Source organism: Rutilus rutilus, assembly GCF_951802725.1.
Source record: "Rutilus rutilus genome assembly, chromosome: 15".
Classification (NCBI taxonomy): domain Eukaryota; kingdom Metazoa; phylum Chordata; class Actinopteri; order Cypriniformes; family Leuciscidae; genus Rutilus; species Rutilus rutilus.
Genome location: NC_140220.1, coordinates 28,755,396 through 28,775,727, shown reverse-complemented (window position 1 = coordinate 28,775,727; position 20,332 = coordinate 28,755,396). Strand labels below are relative to the sequence as shown.

General features: G+C 39.7%; 1 protein-coding gene across 4 annotated transcripts in view; it reads left to right on the top strand.

The window, feature by feature from the left end:
- Nucleotides 1-17,729, top strand: part of bach2b (BTB and CNC homology 1, basic leucine zipper transcription factor 2b) — a 102,036-nt gene extending 84,307 nt beyond the window's left edge. For 3 of the 4 annotated variants that reach the window (XM_084432542.1, XM_084432540.1, XM_084432541.1), the window contains 3 exons: nt 526-2,019; nt 11,067-11,273; nt 13,035-17,729. In XM_084432542.1, coding sequence (XP_084288668.1) covers nt 526-2,019; nt 11,067-11,273; nt 13,035-13,511 — 2,178 coding nt within the window. In that variant the 3' untranslated portion in view covers nt 13,512-17,729. Of the gene's footprint in view, nt 1-525; nt 2,020-11,066; nt 11,274-11,357; nt 11,934-13,034 lie in introns of those variants that run through there. The other variant, XM_084432543.1, reaches the window with a different exon arrangement.
- Nucleotides 17,730-20,332: the final 2,603 nt, after the last annotated feature.

Genomic DNA, 20,332 nt, shown 5'->3' with positions numbered 1-20,332 from the left:
TAGGTCAAATGGAAAGCTTCCATATCTGTCTGTGTCTGTCTCTCTCTCTCTCTCTCTCTCTCTCTCTCTCTCTCAGCAAGCTTGGGATGGCTGTAGTAGGGATAAGCTGTTAGAGTCCTAGAGCCTATTAGGCTTTAAGGTGCCTCACCTGAGGGATTGAAGTGAAATTATGTTTACAAGCCTGCATGCTTCTACCTGTTCCTGCAATATCATTTGCAACAAACAGGGGGCCAAGCTGAACCTACAGGGCTGACTTGAGCAGAGAGTGGAATGTCAGATGTCTTTGTTACATAAATGAGGCTGGTCTCTTGACCTTACTGCCAGACTCCACCCTTTCACTTTTTATTTCCCGCTGTATAGAACGTTCGGTGCTGACCTGATAAAAGATTAACTGGCACTTTACAGTGTTTGTTTACGGTCATTTGACCTGTCTAGTTCTCTCAACACACTCCAAGTGCCTTGAACAATAGCAGTGCTGATGGTAACATTGGCAATTTCCCGTTTTTTCTGTGTGTGTGTCCGCAGGTCAGTGCCCGGGGATTCGCTCCATTGTTACAGTTTGCCTATACGGCTAAGCTGCTGCTCAGCAGAGAAAACATCCAGGAGGTCATCCGCTGTGCCGAATTCCTGCGCATTCACAACCTGGAAGACTCCTGCTTTCGCTTCCTGGAAGCCCAACTGCGCAGCGAGGAGGATGGCCTGCTCCTGTGTCGCAAGATGGCGCCTGAGAGCAATCACTCGGAGGATGAGAGCATGCAACCTGAGTTGCTGACAACAACGACAACTGCAGTGACCCTGTCCGGTTCTCCACGCTCTCGTCGTTGTGCAGAGACCCTGAACTCCTTGCGGCGACCAGACCATGAGCAGCTGGTGGCAACGGAAGATTTCGCTGATGGCCTGATGGACTTTGAGCGACACGGCACCTCAGACCTGCCACGATGCCCTAAGTACATGAAGTACCAGTGGGCATGCAACAAGCACAATAACGACGCCTCCTCACACACCAGTACCTCAGGTTTTCCAAGCACATTCAAGGAGATGAGCAGGCCAGCAGTGATGCAAATCAAGCAGGAGCCACGCAGCGAGGAAGAGTCCATCTCGCTTTGCCTGTCAGGGGACGAGCAGGACGGAGGTGAAAAGGACGGTGTGGCTGAGATGGAGCTGGATGATTCCATCGCAGTGGACCAACCAAAAGGCAGCAACAAGTCACCGACCTGCCTAAGAACTATTTTCAGTAAGGACCTGCCTAGCACACCCCAGCAGCCTTTTGTCAACAGACTCATCAATGCCCAGGATAAAGGAACCACTCAGGCAGACCACAAAAAAGACTACAGGCCTTCGCTTGTCAATGAGCTTGGCATGCCTGTGGCGTTCCCCAAAGACGCTGATGGTTTCCCGCCAGGGCTTTCGTTGAAGTCGGGTTCATGCGATGGTGTGTGCAAGCAAGAGGTGGAGCTGGACCGCCGCAGTGTCATTTTCCCCCCAGGGGCCTGTGACCGACTGGGTACTCCCACCCACTCCCATCCCAGCGGAAACTCATTGGAGAAGGAGCTCTCAGAACACATGCCAAAGGGATTGTGGGCCGGCGCCAGCCAGTCCCTCCCCAGCTCCCAGACCTACTCCCCCAGCACCATAGCCAGTGACCCGCCCCTGCTTTGCCGCCAAAGGCCCAATACCAGCTGCCCAGTGCCAATTAAGGTATGCTCTCGATCGCCCCCTTCAGAGACCCGCACCCGGACCTCCAGTTCCTGTTCTTCGTATTCTTATGCTGAGGACGGGAGCGGCGGGTCCCCCTGCAGCCTTCCACAGTTTGAGTTTTCATCCTCGCCTTGCCCCAATGCGACACGGTGTCTCACCACTGACCCGCAGGAGGCAGGCGGTGGGACAGATGCTCTCTTCACACGGGTGCGGCCAAAGATAAAATGTGAGCAGTCGTATGGAACCAATTCCAGTGATGAGTCAGGGTCCTTTTCGGAGGGGGACAGTGAATCATGTCATGCTCGAGAGCAAGGCCCTGAGGTGAGTCTTACCAATTTCTCTCTCATGTGTTTACCTGTTGTCTATTAATTCCTTCCAAAAGCACACTTTGCATCTCATACCCTAACGTTCATTCATGCAGGAACCAATTAGATGTGCATGCTGCCCTTATGCTATTAGAGACTTTCCCTTTGACTTTCACTGATTCAGAGCTGCTGACTGCTAATGGACCAATGAACACTGTAATAATTTGCATGTCTGGGCTGACATAAACGGAATAACTGCAATGATATTACTCTGACCTTTTGTGTGGTGTCTAGGGAAGACTAATGTAGTAGCATACAGCAGAGAGGAGCAAACTCAATTTGACAATAAAGTCTGGATTCCTGTTGTGTAAAGAGAAAACACAGTAACTACACACTTTATCAAAATTGAGCTAAGCCTGGAATCGGGTCTCCCAGACAATGACCTGTCCTGTAACAGAAGTGCTTGGCTTACCTCTGCTCAGATTCTGAGAAAGTCGATAGTTCACCTAAGGTTTTTGGGTGAACCATCCCTTTAAAATCGTTCAAATCAAAATTCAGTCAAAACATTTGAAACCATTTTTCTCAAGTCTCATTGTTTTTCCTTTTCGTCTGACAGTGTTCAATGCAACAGAAAGGAGCATTGAAAATTAAAAGTAAAACCGGGCAAAATAGGGCAGTTAAGAATATGTCAACAATATAGCCCAATGCAAAACAGCAATGTACACTGTAGCAGAGTAATATTGAATATGAAACTTAATTTATATGTTGCTCACATACCATATTACTAATAAGGGGGTGTGGGTCTGCTCTGTGCTGTGATTGGTTAATACTAAGCAACGATTCACAGCCTCATCCTCTGAACATGTTAAAGAGAGACAGAGAGGAGAAAAGAGAGCCAGAGCACATGTGCCTACACCAAGCCCCAGTGCTTCCTAAGCTCAAGGCACACGATGCTTCTTTCTAAAGAAATTCCCCTTTAATGGTGAGTGGCACAGTCACACGCTATTCTTCATTTTGTCAAAGGTTTGGTTGATCAGTCAAACATTTTATTTATTAGCATGATCCATGAAGCCCCTGCTGGTAGATGCTGGGTGCAGAAATCTGTCTATGCAGAAAAGACGTTCTCCATTGACAGCCATTCAAAGTTTGCTGTATATTCTGTTTTTTTGCAAACATAATATACAGTGTAGTTCAGATAGCATACAGTGCTGGTCAGAATTATTTGCCCCCTTGGTAAATATGATCAAAGATGGCTATAAAAAAATTGTTAATCCTTTTGAAATTTTATTTTAAAAAATTGCAAAAATCAAACCTTTTATTGAAGTAAAAGAATTGAAAGTGGGGGGGAAATCACATTATGAAATAAATGTTTTTCTCCAAAACACGTTGGGAACAATTATTTGCCCCCTTTTATAAATACTTAAATACTTTTTGCAACCTCCTTTTTTCAAGATAACAGCTCTGAGTCTTCTCCTATAATGCCTGATGAGTTTGGAGAACGCCTGACAAGAGATCAGAGACCATTCCTCCATACAGAATCTCTCCAGATCCTTCAGATTCCCAGATCCATGCTGGCGCTTCTTCTCTTCAGTTCAGCCCACTCATTTTCTATAGGGTTCAGGTCAGGGACTGGGATGGACATTGCAGATGCTTGGTTTTGTGCTCAGTGACCCATTTTTGTTTTGATTTTGATGTTTGTATTTGGATCACTGTCCTGTTGGAAGATCCAAACATGGCCCATTATAAGATTCCTAGCAGAGGTTGTCAGGTTTTGATTTTTTATCTGTTGGTATTTGATCAAATCCATGATGCCATGTATCTGAACAAGATGTCCAGGACCTCTGGCAGAAAATTAGGCCCACAGCATTAAAGATACAGCAGAGTATTTCATTTTACACATTGGGTACTTTTTTTATCCCTGTGGTAACCAAAATCTTATAATGGGCCATGTTTGGATCTTCCAACAGGACAGTGATCCAAAAACAAACATCAAAATCAAAACAAAAATGGGTCACTGAGCACAAAACCAAGCATCTGCAATGGCCATCCCAGTCCCAGACCTGAACCCTTTAGAAAATGAGAGGGCTAAACCACAGAGAAGTCCCAACATGGATCTGGGAATCTGAAGGATCTGGAGAGATTCTGTATGGAGGAATGGTCTCTGATCTCTTGTCAGGTGCTTTTTACAGCCATCTTTGATCATATTTACCAAGGGGGCAAATAATTCTGACCAGCACTGTATATGTTCTCTTGACACAAAATAAACAAAGCAAAATTATTAATAAGGGAGATGTAGAAAACAAATAGTTGTATTCCTCTAAATGACGGTCAGTAAATGAGTGTCTGTTTACTGATAGTTGTAATATCACTGAAAGGTGAGACACTGATAGAAAAGAGTTTAAATGTCGAGATTTAGAATGAAGAGAAAGAATGGATAGAGTGAAGCTGCTGTTTGATCTGGATGCAAGTTGAGTTTCACTTGGGATGCTGTATATTTTAAAAGAGCAAATAACTATAAAGGAGAAGGAGAGATCATGTTTCGAGATTGGGGGTGAGACCTTTAGAAATGCATGTGGGGGCCTTGATGGAGAAAATGGTTTGTTGCCATGGTAACACAGAGCACTCAGGAGCGAATTGGCTAGTTTTCAGCATTTTGTGCATTGTTTCCGTTTCGTTTGTAAAAGACTTGAGACACACTGCACCCGACCTGAAAAAGTCGGCCTCAAAATATTTGCCCTCCCCACACACTCATAGTGCATCTGACTCTTCATTTGACTTTTCAATGGAGCTTTGTATTTCAACTAGTTTACTTTTCTTTCCAGTTTTGATTTAGAAACGGACACAAAATCACTTAAGGATTCCTGACTTCACTAAATGGATTCATTTAAAGTACAACGGGGTTGGAATTGTATCTACAGATGTTCAAAATGAGGGTCAAGATCTCAGATAGCTGCTGAAGTTGAAAGCTCTCGTCAGTCTAGTATCTGATACATTTTCTTTCACTCCAGCTTTCACTCTTCTTCTCAGTTGCATTCTTGGTGTTGTTCATTTTCTCATCAACACCTAACCATTTCTGTGAAGCTGAGATGACGAAAGTCTGAGAAAAGGACTTAAAATCTCCCCTCTTCTATTCAGAAACTTCATCTCGAGAGCAAATGCTACCTTTCATATATGCTTTTCATATACTTGTTATGCTTGTTTTTTTTGTTGTTTTTTACCCAAGTGTAAAAATGTTTTGATCACAAATAAAGTAAAAACACTAATATTGTAAATTATTATTACAATTTAATATAAATGTTTTCTATTTTATTATATTTTAAAATGTATTTTATTCCTGTGGTAGCAAAGCTGAATTTTCAGCGTCATTACTCCAGTCTTCAATGTCACATGATCCTCAAGAAATTATTCTAACATGATGATTTGGGTAACACTTTAGTTCAGGGTCCAATTCTATGAACTATTAACTAGTTGCTTATTAGGATGCATATGACTAGGATATTGGTTGTTTATTAGTACTTATAAAGCACATAATAACGCTTTATTCTGCATGACCATATTCTACATCCCTTAATCCTATTCAATACCTAAAATTAACAACTACCTTACTAACTATTAATAAGCAGTAATTAAGTTTATTGAGGCAAAAGTCGTTGTTAATGGTTAGTTAATACTGAGAATTTGGACCCTAAACTGAAGTGTGACCATGATTTGCTACTCAAGTAACATTTCTTATTATTATCAATGGTGAAAACAGTTGCTGCTTAATATTTTTGTGAAAACCATGATATATATATTTTTTCAGGATTTTTTGAATATAAAGTTCAAAAGAACAGCTTTTATTTGAATCAGAAATCTTTTGTAACATTATAAATGTCTTTACTGTCATTCTGACCAAAATCTTTTGTATGGTAGTCTATAACAAAAAGAAAATGGTTTATTTTTTTATTTTTTATTTTTTTGTGATAAAAATCATGCTTAACTTATAGTTAAAGAAAATCTCTCTCTCTCTCTCTCTCTCTCTCTCTCTCTCTCCTAGTGATATGCAATACAAACACACAGACTTGTCAGACAGTCCTTTGTTGCACAGCAAATGGCATGTAAGAGAAAGAGCATGAGAGAGAGAGAGAGAGAGAGAGAGATGAGCAGCACACAAAGAGGGAAACACAATCTCAAAAATAGCTTCAGCCTGCTGCTCGAAACAATGAATTCAAAGGAGGAAGGAAGTTGTTAAACTGTAGGCTAATCATAGCACTAGTGTAGTCCTTCTAGGCCAGTCTAGATACTGAAGTCAGGTCTTTGAACTTTGAACTCTCTTTTTCATGAGTCATATGCAGTATCACTTACCCTCTGTGACCTGCATCTATTCAAACAGGAAGAGCTCAGGTCCAAGAATATTGCCATATCATTTGATTTGTCCTTAATTTAATCTGTTTCACACACAATAATACATACTGTTTGAAGCCGATACTGGAGGACTGAAGTCTTACTCACTCTGACGGTAACCTGAAGATTTCGCTGTAGACTGACCGGAAAGATTTCACTTGTGGGGGCAAAGAAAGGTCCTGAAGTAAAAAAAAGGACAGTTATCAAATCTTGAGATCTTTGAGAAGATTTATCTATCATTTTCTTTACGCTCTTTAGTCATTCGGTTACACTGGGTGAAGTATTGATCTCGGAGTGAGTGGGTGTGATCAGAAAAGCCCACAGACGAAAATCTCACTCTCAGTTCTTCATTTTCATTCTTAAAAATCACGGTGCAAGAAGCATTAACCCTTTAGTGAAGCCGCCTGCATCGCAGGAAGTGAAGAGTGAAGTCAGAACCATTTCTGTTCCTCTCATTCCGACTTTAAAAGCCAAGCCGCTCTCTCAATATGAGCCGATTGTGGTCTACAAATTATTCGTCAGACGTCGCATTGGTGAGGTGTAAAACCGCACGATTGAAATATGTTCAAGGTGAAAGCTTGAAATATTATGAACGCTCACTGTTTGCTTGTATAAGTAGACGTGGATATCACGTAGAGTGCAGTTTGCAGTTATGCCAATTCGATTATATATATGTGTATATATATACTGTATATATAATAGAATTGACATTATCGTTCAAAAATTTGGGGTCATTAAGAGTTTTCACAAAAATATTAAGCAGCACAACTGTACTTTATTTTACAGTCCTGTTTCGCATGAACATACTAAATCCAAATTTTTATGTGCGTTTTGAGAGCCTGATTACAAAAACAAAAGTCTCACCATTCAAATCCATGTCCACACAATTACATAATGTTCTCATTATAATTTTATGTAGCTTGAAGACCTGCATGCAAACCATTTTTTCCTTTTTGGTGTGATTTCAATCATATTTCAAGCAATTCAAAACCATCATGACGAACCGTGCGCATCTGAAGTGTCTCAGCTGAAGGAAATAATCCATTATTTATCGGTATTAACATATCGTCAATAACGATAACATAAAAAATGAACATATCGTGCATCCCTAATTATATTATGTTTCTCCTTCAGTTCCTTGGGAAAAAAATCAATCAAAAAGATAGTTTTTGACATACATAAATTGTAAATATAGGATATACAATTATTATTGCTATTGCTCATATAATGTGGGCTTGCAATAATTGTTGAATAAGAAATGTTTTTAGTTTACATTGAAATTTTTGATATCTTGGGAAATCCGAGCACACTTTGAGACCTCCTCTGAAACTGCATTATTGGAATCATGATTTTCAGAAGAAAAATGTGAGAAACTGATTAAAGAGATTTAACTCTCCATTTGCTCACCATTTAATCTCATTGCCGTCTAAGAGAAAGGATGGTGCTTTTTACTCCAGATGTGTTACATTAGGGATTTACCACTGACCTAGACAGGCATTCACCATTTATCTTAGGTGTACACATACCCGCACAAGCACACTTTGGTCCTGATGGGAATGCAGCCCCATGGTGACCACGGACAGGCCCATCACTCCATTAGACAGAGTGAGTGTGTGCATGTGTGTCTGTCCCGTGTCTTTGAAAGGGGGGGTGCATGCATGTGTGTGTACGCGGATAGCTTTCCCCCATTACTCAGCCCCTGTGGAGACTTCCAGTAATAGCAACAGGGCTGAGAGAAGAAAAACAAGAGAAGAAAGGAGGGAAGAAGAAAAAAAGAGGAATATCTTAGGGGTTGTTTCAGACTGTTTTCTTATCTGTGTCACATGGCGTCTCATTACCGAGACATGTGAAACGAAGAGATGCATAGCAGCACAGTAACGTTTCTGGGAATCTCTGAAGGACAGTAATGATATTTAGCAAACAGATAATCTAATTGCCGCTAAAGGCATTTAACTGACCAAACGGCTAACTTTCCTTCTTGTTTGCGCATTTAAATCATTTCCACACATTACAGTTTTTACTCACATTAGACTGGAAATTAAGCACTGTGCCAGTAAAATTGCTAAAATATCTGTGTGAGACCTCAGGCATTTGGCCTCGCTCATTCTCTTTTGTCCGTCGCCTTCCCACAATTCCCTGCTGCAGATGTCCATGGTAAGAGAAAGGAAGTAAGGGACAAAAAGAGTGGGGCCACTTTGCTCCCAGTAACAGAGGAGTCCTACTTTTCACTCCAGACCCATTTCAAGAATAATGACCTATAGAAAGAGTAAAGGGACAAGAGTAGAGAGAGAGAGAGACAGAATCGGGATCACGTTCGAATTTATAAACGCCACCGGTGTACGTTCTGTCATCTCTGCCGGCTTTCTACACTGGTTCTGGTGGTAAGACACTAAATATAGACATCACTCTTAGGCTACTGCCACACACACACCTCGAACCAATATACCAGAGAGAGGAAAGGACACATGAGAAGGTCATAGAGAAAAAGTGTCTCCTTGGACCGTGTAAAAAGACCTTTCTCTCCGCCTAGTCTAGCTTAAAAATCGTATCAAGACGACACAAATTCACACACAGCGATTCCCGATGTCGGCTGAGCTGAGAGTAGAAAAAGAGTAGGTCTGTCCATCATTTATTAATGATGCTGCTCCGACCTGCCAGTGCTCCGGGCCCCCTGCTGCTCTGAGCCAGACTGGGCCAGATCTACACTTTCATCTTCTCTCAGTCCCAACCAGAGTCACAGTGGGCTTCCCAGCGGAGCGGTGCACTTCACATGGAAGAGTCGCTGCACCGCTGTGGTCCAGGTTTATGGGGTCATAATCACACTAAACCCATGTGAGTTCTTAAGTAGGGCAGCACATATAGCCACTATACTGGTTACACTATGGTTGCCTCATTCATTTACCACACTAGATTATTTTCATGTTATGGTCAAAAACTGATGAATAGACAATATAAAAATTCTGTAAGGTTTTGTGTAAATAAATTAAAATTAAAATGCTAAAAAATAAATTAAAAAAATTGTGATGCTGAAAGTAAATGTAGGAATTATAATGTACAGTATGAAAATACTGTACATATTTTGAGATTTGCTAAAGATGCCATTTAAAAGTGTTATTGAATTATTAGTGTTTTAAATATTGATGATGGCAAAGGTAATCTAAATGTAAATATAGGGAAAATTGAACGCAATCCAATATCGGTCAATACAAGGATAAAAACTTGAATGATTATCAATAAGGTACCTATATATTGTGCATTTGATGTATGTCAAATTATGTTCCATCTTTACATGTGGAGTTTGGTAAATAATAATAATTATTATTTTATTCAGCAGGGATGCATTAAATGGATCAAAGGTGGTAGTAAATACATTAACAACGTTGCTGTTGATTTATATTCTTCTAATAATCCTGAAAAAAAAAAAAATCATGGTTTCCACAAAAATATTAACCAGCACAGCTGTTTTCAACGTTGATGATAATAAGAAATGTTTCTTGAGCAGCAAATCAGCATATTAGAAGGATTTCTGGAAGGATCATGTGACTCTGAAGACTGGAGTAATGATGCTGAAAATTCAGCTTTGCCATCACAGGAGTAAATTACATTTTAAAATATATTCAAATAGAAAACAGATACTTAAATTGTAAAAATATTATTTCAAAATATTACTGTTAACTGTACTTGTCTTGGTGTGCATACAATACTTGTTTTAAAGACATGAAAAAATGAACTTATGAACTATGATGTTTAGGCTACACATAAAAAAATATTTTTTTCAGATATAAGAAACTGTCACCAGTATCTAGTGTTAAGCAGGTCCAAAGACAAGAGTCAATGTCTCCCTCAAAACCCTGATCGACTTTGCACTTCAGCAGATTCACCTATAGAGAACTGGCTCAATCCCTCTCGCTTTCTTAACCTGAAATCCCTTATCCCTCATGAAAGCTCTCTCTGACAACAGCAGGGGGTCTATCAGAACATGCCACCCAGACTATGATGGAGAGAAGTCAAATGCTGCTTTATATTGTCAAACAGCCTGCGTATCATGCTCATTGTACATGAAGGAGACATTGTTACCTACTGGGTGATATGTTCAGAATCCGCTGACAGCTTAACTCGTTAACAGTTGTAATTTGCATACTCATGCCCTCTGGAAATCACCTGACAGGAGTGTGAAATAGAGGAAGAAAGGACTAAAGCAGCTGTGCAGAAAATTCTCTGACAGAAAGATGCTTTCGTGTTCCTGTCTTTCTCACTCTTTATTCTCAGCCTCTGTTTTGTTTTGTTTTTTACTCTTTTGACCTCTTTGTTAATAAGTGATGCTGCTAGTTAGTTAGGTGTTATAAGCTTGTGTTGTTAGACCTCACTTTGTGAATGTGAAGAACTGTGTTCTGCCTCCATCTAGTGGTGACGAAATACATTGCAAGTAAGTTAGGTTACATTTTAGTACGTTTTTATTTCATCAGAATACATAGATCATTTTCAGTGGTGGTCAATGGAGAAAGATGTTTTTTGAAACGAATGGCGTAGTAAATCTCCTTGTGTGATGCTGATTGTGTTGAATTCTCTTGTTCTGCTATCAGCAGATTATGTTGATTTAATGGCTTGAGGAGAAATGCTCTCATGGAAGAAAAGCAAAACGTTCATAGAGTAACACTTTGCTAATGTATGTCTTTACAGGTCAAGCTTCCATTCCCCGTCGATCAAATCACAAATCTTCCACGCAACGACTTCCAAATGATGGTGAAAATGCACAAGCTGAGCTCAGAGCAGCTGGAGTTCATCCACGACGTGCGCAGACGCAGTAAGAACCGCATCGCGGCCCAGCGCTGCCGCAAGAGGAAACTTGACTGCATCCTGAACCTTGAGTGTGAAATACACAAACTGGTAAGTAGCCTACACAAACAGCTCTCGCTGTCTCGGTCCTGTTGTGTGTGACAAAACATCTTTATTGTACACCTCGGCCTTCAGGTTGTTATCAATCCCCATAAGCGGCAGGGGAACTCATCTCCTAGGCTGTCACGTTGCCATGGCAGCAGGGCTACCTGTCAATCACAGAGCCGGTCACGTGTTTCCGTGATGGAGGCGGAGCCGAATGTCTTTGATGTGTGAAGCCATGTACTGTATGTGCATGAAGCCTGACAGCCTGCGCTTTGATGCCACATGCGCATCCTCCATATAATCTCGCAGAAAGCAGCAGGAGTGATACCTCTGCTCCTCTTCTCCTCCTCCTCCTGGTCTTATCTTGGAGTTTGACAGCTGTATTAAAGCACAACTGAAATGAAGTTGTAGAATGAATGAATTTATGAGGACAGGAAATATATGATGTGTGTTAGATATCCATGGAGACTGAGAGCGGGATGACGGTGTTAGTGCTGCAGGGTGACCTACATATCTCAGCTGGTCCCTATAGATCACTGTACGTTCATAACAAAGCGTGTATGCATGCGTGTGGAGCAGGTTTTGACTACATTGTGAAGACCAAGGGCATTGTGGGGATCCCGAAATGATTTGTATGTACTGTATGTCTATTAAAGTCATAGTTCGCCAAAAAAAAAAAAAAATTTGTCATTTACTCACCCTCAGACTGTTCCAAACCTGTATGAATTTCTTTCTTCAGCTGAACACAAAAGAAGATATTTTTAAAGAATGTTTGTAACCAAACAGTTTGCTAACAGTTAGCATTCTTTAAAATATCTTCTTTTGTGTTCAGCTGAAGAAATTAATTCATACAGGTTTGGAACAAAAATTTTCATTTTTGGATGAACTATCCCTTTAATAGACATACTGAATAATGTTAAATGAAAACCAACATACTGTACATATTCTCAAAAAGTATTTATTTCTATGTACAGGGTCCCCCAAAATTAAGCAAAACTTGTAAATATCAGGGTTGAATTTGTGATTGTAAATCTTGGAAAAGTCATGGAAATTGGTCAAATTAATATATCTATATTCGATATAGATGTAATGAAATATTTCAGTGCTGTGTAAAACCAAAACTCACTAAATCATTACAGTTTTTTTTTTGTTTTCAATACTTTTTTTTGAAAAAGTAACCTAAGAAAATGTGTCCTAGTGATTGTAAAAAACGAATGTATGCTGGTATTCTATAATATTTATGTTCAGTGTAATTCAATAAAAAATACAGTAAAACCAGCAATATTATGAAATATTATTAGAGCTAAAAAAAAAATATTTTAATATATTAAAATAGAATAATATATAAAATATATTTAATATAGATTTTAAAAACAATATATTAAATAAAGCATAATTTTCAGCATCCAGTCTTTAGTGTCACATGATCCTTCAGAAATCAGTCTAATATGCTGATTCGGTGCTTAAATGTTTTTATTTTATTATTTGTGCTTCTTAATATTTTTGTGGAAACTATTATGCAGTTTGTTCAGCATTCTTAATTTGAAATATTATGTCTGCTTAAATCATGAAAATGTATTAATAAGTATAAACTGTCACTTGACCTACAAATCTGCCAGAAATTTTCTCTGCAAAATGATTTCTAAAAATAATCCCAAATGATTGGAAGGGTCGTGCAAAGAAAACGGGTTATTTATTGGTCAAAAAGTGTATAAGCTGCCTTACACACAGGTTTAAAATGTGTTTTTATGTGTGTCCACCCCACAGGTGTGTGAGAAGGAGAAGCTCTTAACGGAGCGCAACCAGTTGAAGGCGTGCATGGGAGAGTTATGGGAGAATTTCTCCTGTCTGTCTGAGGAGGTGTGTCGAGACGTGCAGCTGAGCCCAGAACAGGTCCATCACTACTGCCCCATACTGCGCCCCGGCAACACCGCCTCCGTCGCCCCCGGCAACCAGGCCCTGCCCACCGGCAGCATCGACCTCACCACTTGCTCCACCCCCGAACAGAGCTTCCTTAAATCGGCCAACGCAAAAGACGGAAAACCGCGACCGGCCCAGTGGAAGACCGGAAACGGGTCTGAAGACGTAGGCAACGACAGGGAGGAGCAAGAGGCCGGCTCTGCCTACCTGGAGGCGGGGCTGTCCCTGGAACAGTCCAATCAGACGGTGACAGTAGACTTCTGTCAGGAGATGACAGATAAATGTACAACCGACGAACAGCCCAACAGAAAGGACTGTACTTAATGATGGTGGTTTGTTTCTCTGTGTTGATTTATTTTTTGGATGTTTTTTTTATTATTTAATTTAGTTACGTCTTCTGACAACCCCTCAAAACTCGAGGGCTGTTGAGATGGCCAGCCTCTGCCAGTGTTTTTGATTATTTTATATACATATTTATGTCTTTGTAATTGTCTTTTTTTAAACAAAGGTTGACACTACAGTTGTCTTAACAGCAGCAATACTGTTCTCCAGGTTTTTTCTCATTCAGCCATGGCAGTGGCTGAGACCTTCTCACAGAACTTCACGATGGTGCTACACCTTTCCATGACAGTACAACACTGTCTGTTTCCAATTACAGTCCATTCAGATGGGATGGGCTCTGACCACATCTCAAATTCAGACCTCTATGGACCTAGCAGCAGCATTTTGTGCGCTCTCTCTCTCTCTCTCTCTCTCTCTCTCTCTCTCTTTCCCCACCCCACCTCCGTTCCCTATTTCTGCCCTCTACCTCTAAACCTCTATCACTCCACCTCTCGTCTCTTTCTCTTTGTGGCCCTTGTCACAGTAAATTCAAACTCAGGAAATATTCTGAATGTTCAGTATAACTCATGAAAAAAAGAAAAAAAAAAGAATACAGATTTTTTTTCTACAGCAGCTAGACTGTAAATGTCCATATGCAAAAATGTCTTCTGCATCATACGTTTGTAGTGTCTGTGTACCGCAACACTTAATTTGTACAGATGGTGGTATCTAAAAACATTCCTCCTTTGCCTTCCACAGCACTGATACGAAAGAAAGTACGACGGAAAGACGAACGATTCGAATCGCAGTTTCGGCCACCTTTTGCGTCAGCAATACCGTACCATTGGATGTTTTTTTTTCGAGGAGTGCTCGCTCGGCAGAAAGCGTATTGTAAATAGTACGGCGCATGGAGACGGTCTCTGTAATATTGTACAGGTAGGAGTTTAGATGGCTTTTTTCCGTTGATTCGTTTTTCTTTTTCTTTCTTTTCTCTGGGGTTTGATCAAGCACCTTTTTGCCACGAAGGAAAAATCGTTGCTGTTTCCTGTCTCGAATGAATTCCCCATGACGATGGGTGTGCTTAAACTCAGGAAACTAGCATTCTTACACTCACGCATGCACACACACGCTCGCATACGAGCCCCCCAGTGCAGCGCATAGAGCCCTTGCATGTAACCTGGATGTAAATGGTGTGCGTAGTGGTGAGCTGTTCTCCTTTAAATGTGAAAACGTGCTCTTTTATCAGTATTTGCAGTGTGCTTGCAGACACAGTGTTACGTAAAACAAACGTCATCACGATCCCACACACTTTCAGTTTCGCCCCCCATTTTACTGCTCGGACAGGAACAGGAAATGATGTTGAACTCAATTAAAGGGCCTTGCCCTTACATTTGTTTTCCCCCCTCAGCACTCTTTGACCATTTAGCACTTCTGAAAAGGGTAGATTTCTTTTTCAGGACCCTAAAAAGTCTGAAATTGAAGCACTTAACGCGGACACTTAAAAGTGTCTCTCCAAGCAGATGATCTTTAGCGACACGCTATCTTTTAAAGAACGTTTTCAGGTTCATTTAAATAAATAAATAAATAAAAGTTCAATCGCATATTTATGGAAGACACTAAAAAGCTATTTTAGAGAGCATCGAAAATCTGCTCTGAATTGGATGGAATAAGCCAATTCTTTAAAGTCGTCCTATATTTCCCTTTATTGTACATTTGTTAGACACGTATATCCATACTAATGGGATTGCATGCTGCCTGTATGTTTTATATAGTTTGTTTAGAGTTTCTTTGCCTCAAAATGTAGGCCTCGGAAAAACGGTTTAGTTGAGCGAAAACTAAGAGCGTTTATCTTAAAAAAAAAAAAAATGGATCTCTCAATAAGTAATGCGACACAGTTGGGAGTGCCACTCATTTAACATAGTTCCCATATATTATTTGAATGACCTTTGACCCTTAGAGCTCTATGTGTGCGTGCTTGTGCATTTGCGAGTCTGATAGTTTGATATTCAGACACGTTTCAAGGTGTAATACATCCCCTCTCCCTCTCGTATGCAAGCACACACACACACACGCGCGCGCGCACACACGAACGTGTCTCTCCTAGGGATGTAGAATCTAGAGGTGTTGTGATGGATAGTTGTGCTGTTGTTTTCATTGTGGATCTGTTCTCTTTCTCTTTTTCTAAAGAAATGTTAACAGTATTTGCCATTTCTAAATTGTAATCAGGTACAAGACTAGAACTAAAGATTTATGGGTCCAAGTGGACATTTGTGCACACATATGCAAATCATCCCTATAATGATGCGTTTTTCTTATTTCTTGTTGTATAAATAATGAAGCGTGGAAAGCATGACCTTCCACTTGACAAGCACACTGTCGTACACAATTTAAAAACTAAAAGGTCACACCTGCATCAAGGCTATCCAAAAACATTTTCCCAAATCTGCTTTTATTTATGTTCCTCGCATAGCAAAGTATTTGTCGTGTACTTGTGTATTTCTGGGCTGTACATGAAATGGCTGACTCCTCACGCTTGCACACTTGGCCTTAAGAGCCTGGGGATGCTTCGATGAAGACGTGGAAGAAGCCGAGAGTCTGAGCGACAAGGATTGGAATTCTGACCTCTGTTAGCCTCTGTTACTAAAAGCTGCATCATGTTTGCCTCCACAGTGACTTCAAGGGTTCGTCCTGGTCACAGAAAGCCTCGCAGGTTAAATAAGCTTATTAGCTCTCCTCTCAACAACACTTCTGCTAGTTTTTGTTGGTTTACAGAGGTTTTATTTTCGTATCGGACTCGTGGTTGCTCTTGTATCTTGTCTCAGGGTGCGTGCCAACGTCTTTTTGTTATTTTTATTTGGTCTTCGGACATTTTTGATGGGAGCTGGTGAGCTCAGCTTTCATTTGTCACTTATTTTTGTGTCTTGCATTTTTGTCTTCTCATAAAGCTAAAGGGTGAACGTTTTTTTTGTTGTTTTTTTTGTTTCTAAGCTAAGAATAATTGATGCATAGAGAAAACCTAGATTTGCACAATTCTTTTGGATTAAAAAAAAACCCAACAAGGGCTAAAATGAAATCCAGCAATTAGTTTTTTTGGTTGTAAATCGGCTGATACAGCTAATCGTTTAAGCTTTCGATCTGCAATTACGGTCAAAAGACGCGTATTTTAAGCTTCTGTAAATGTATTGAGAACCCAATACTGTACAGGAAAACACCCTACATCTCTTCATCTAACATGTAAGCTCCTGTTTAATGTCATTTGAATCATTTGGTCGGTTTGTTTCATTCGTGCTGCTTCTCGGAAATATGAACACTGGCGTTCCAAAGGGTTGCTCGAAAACTTGCCTTTTTCACAATTTGCTTAACTTTATAAAACATTTGATATTCGGACTGAACGCGCAGGCGTAAGAAAAAGGCAAAATGTTTACAAAAAAGGTGTTGTGTTTTACGAGAATTTTGCCATGTACATAGAAATCGTGAGGCTCGTTCGAATGGATAGGTTTAGCATTCTGTCTCTTTGTTTTGTACGTTTTTACAAGCGAACAGAGAAAATGGCCGTTTGATAACTATGCTCCTTTTCCTCAAGTTGTCTTTTCGCCCGACGGGGATGCTCCAGTGTACCATGAATACAAAGTGCACCTCCAACTTTTGCCTTAGAACTTCCAGAGGCCATAGTTCACATTCAAGTGAAGTGTGTATGCAGGGGCTGTGAGCCCCCATGTTTCGGCTAGCAGAGCGGACTCTCTCACACTTATCTACCTGTGAAATCCTTCATACCTCTCATTACTGGTCAATGACTGTATCAGCAAACTGCATCAGGTGTTTTTTCTACATGCTTTTTACACAGATTATATGGATTATTGTATTGGTAGATTTTGGTGCATCATTTTTAATGGAATAGCTCTTTGGCTAGTAGTCACACGAGTTGTTTTCTTCTCTCTATCTCTTTCTGACTCTCTTTATCGCATTTTTTCTAGAAGACTGTTTTGTGTTAATATTGTCGATTTGAGGTAGCTGTTTCTTTGCTTATTCTGTACTAAGAGTTTTTACTTTTTTCATTTTGAAATGCTACATGACCCTAATGCATTTAATGACTTAAAAACCATTGTACATACGGTATTGTGCAGAACTCATTTTCATGCATTTCAATTGCTAGTGTTATATAAATTACAGATTATGTCTAGACACCATTTCTGTTTATGAAATAAAGAAACATATCATGTACATTGTGTTGTGATTGCTTGATTCTCCCATTGTTGAATGAGTGTAGCCTATACAACCATTTTTCTATAGTCTTTTTTTAATTTACTTTGATAAATAAGATGATAAATAGACAAATAATTCATTTATTCAGCAAATTTGTCTAGAAAAATGTTGTGTAATATTAATTCTTGAGATAAGGAATAACGAGTTTTTAAAATACTAACATGTCCACATAAAAGAAGAGGTTAACTTAGATTTCACAGTCAAATTTCACAACTGTATTTATACATTTCACACACTCTGGTGAGTTTAATATCATTTTTCTTGGTGACCAGGTCAACTCAAGTCACTCAAACTGTAAAGAAATTGTTTAGTGGTTTTAAGATAATGAAAACCCCTATGCAAAATATGAAAATACTTTCTATGAAGTTAATAATACATTTGTTAGTACTTCCAGCAAATATTTGACATTGTTTTTGCCTTATATTTGTAATATCGAGTGATAGACAAGAAAAACACATTTTGTGAGGAAATGGAGGCAGATGCATCCAAGATGAACCTGTTGAACAGATTAATCCAACATAATGCCTGTGTGTGTGTGTTAATGAGGTCTGTCTCAGTCAATTTACTGAAATCAGACAATAGATCTGTATGTTGCTGCCACAAACATATACTTAACTAACTTTAATCGGCAGCATTGACAAAAGTGTATTACTAGGTCAACCTTCTATAATCTCATCTTCTGCTGTACATTATTCTAGTGTTAAAGGTCAAACGTTTTTATAATATGTAATTCACCACCAGATGGCAGTATGACACTGTATTGTGGTAAGCCAGAACTCACCTACTTCATTCAGAATCAGAACTATTTATAATAATAAAACAGTTTGTGATAATAAAAAAGGATGCATTTGAGAGATTTTGTTTATTAAATCAAGGGTAGGTATTTTTCGGAGAGGCTATAGCTATAGCAAGCTAGCTTTGAAAGCATAAGATCCCACCCTCCCTTCAGAGGGTCTACAAACCCACGCCTCCAAAACACATGAATTCGCACAGCCAGAGCAAACAAAAGCATCAGAGATGACGTTAAACTACCCCATGTCTCAAAGCACATAACATTACAATTATAACGAACATAAACAGTTTAAAGAGCACTGACCTGTACCACCTGACAGCTGCAGACTCATTGATAGTGTTGCCATTGAAACGCATTCAATTCAAAAACGAACTGCTCTGAGTATAATGTCACGGGTTTCCATCTCTTCCAAATAACAGTAGTAGTTATGAGTATAGACTCGTTAAAATGTGGCGGTGTCTGTCTAACTCTACATAGCATGAAACTCGCAGATGATGTGTGATGTCTGCGCGAGCAGGGCACGCGGAGGTATGAAGATACAAGTTGACAGGCAGGCAGGATCGTATCATTGCATTCAGACCGAATTCAATGATTGGATCAACAACATAAACAATCACTTACGTTCCTACACCTTCCACAGATGATAGATAAATACATTTAGACCACTTAACTTAGTGATGTGAAGAGACTTTCAACCAGCATTAACAAAAAAATGTTTCTTGAACAAATTGACTACCCTTCCTTTATTTAAATATTAAGGAAAGACAACCAATTGTCCGATAATAATATCCCAGAGAATACAAAAGCACTTCATGCCATAAGGATTTATATGTATCCTTCTGAATGATTATTCAAATTAATGTCTATATTCATTGAATGATTCATATATACTCTTGATCATATGTTTGCTGTGAGTGTTTAACTAGCTCTTTTTAGGTACATTCGGATCTCTGTATCTAGGCCGTGCTGACATGTACGGATAACCGTATCTCCTGAGTGAGAAAATCACATACCGAGAGGGGTTTGGGAGGAGACCCTCAACATGTGATATACATTCATCTGTTTTCTAGGGTAGGCTACTCTAACAGCCAACAGCTATGGTTCACAGGGGTCATTGAGGTCTGTAGTTTAAGGGACTATTTCTTTGTTAAAGCTTTACTATAATGCGTTATATTAAAGTGTCCTCTCCTTGAGAGAAAGAAGGCATTATCTTGATGTTTTGAGACGACTCTCCTGTTTATAGTTAGAGCCTGGCCAAATCCAACCTTGGAAAAACTGTGTGTCGGTATGTGTGTGTGTGTGTGTGTGTGTGTGTGTGTGTGTGTGTGTGTGTGTGTGTGTGTGTGTGTGTGTGTGTCTTTTTTGTTACAGGTTAAGGAACAACTGGCATTATTGGAGATAGACTGAGTTGTTGTTGTTCGGGACATGGCGCCCAGCAACCCAAATCTGCGACCTGGAAGAGCATGACATGCCTGCATACAGCTGCATAATCGATGGAGATATGCTTCAATCTATCTGTATATGTGTGGAAAATTTCTCTGTTTATCTATTTCTTAGCCAAATATCTTTGTAACTGTAAGTGGGGCGGCCTACGAACTCCTGAGTGAGACTTGAAGTTGACTTCTGCTGATGAAACTGCAAACTATCTTCAGTAAATCTTTAATTTATTATAATTCTGACTCCGGGTCTTCATTCATCATATCTGGTTCTGGGTCTTTGACTGTAAAACCCCTTACAAATTATAAGAAAAAAAAGAGTAGGCCTAATT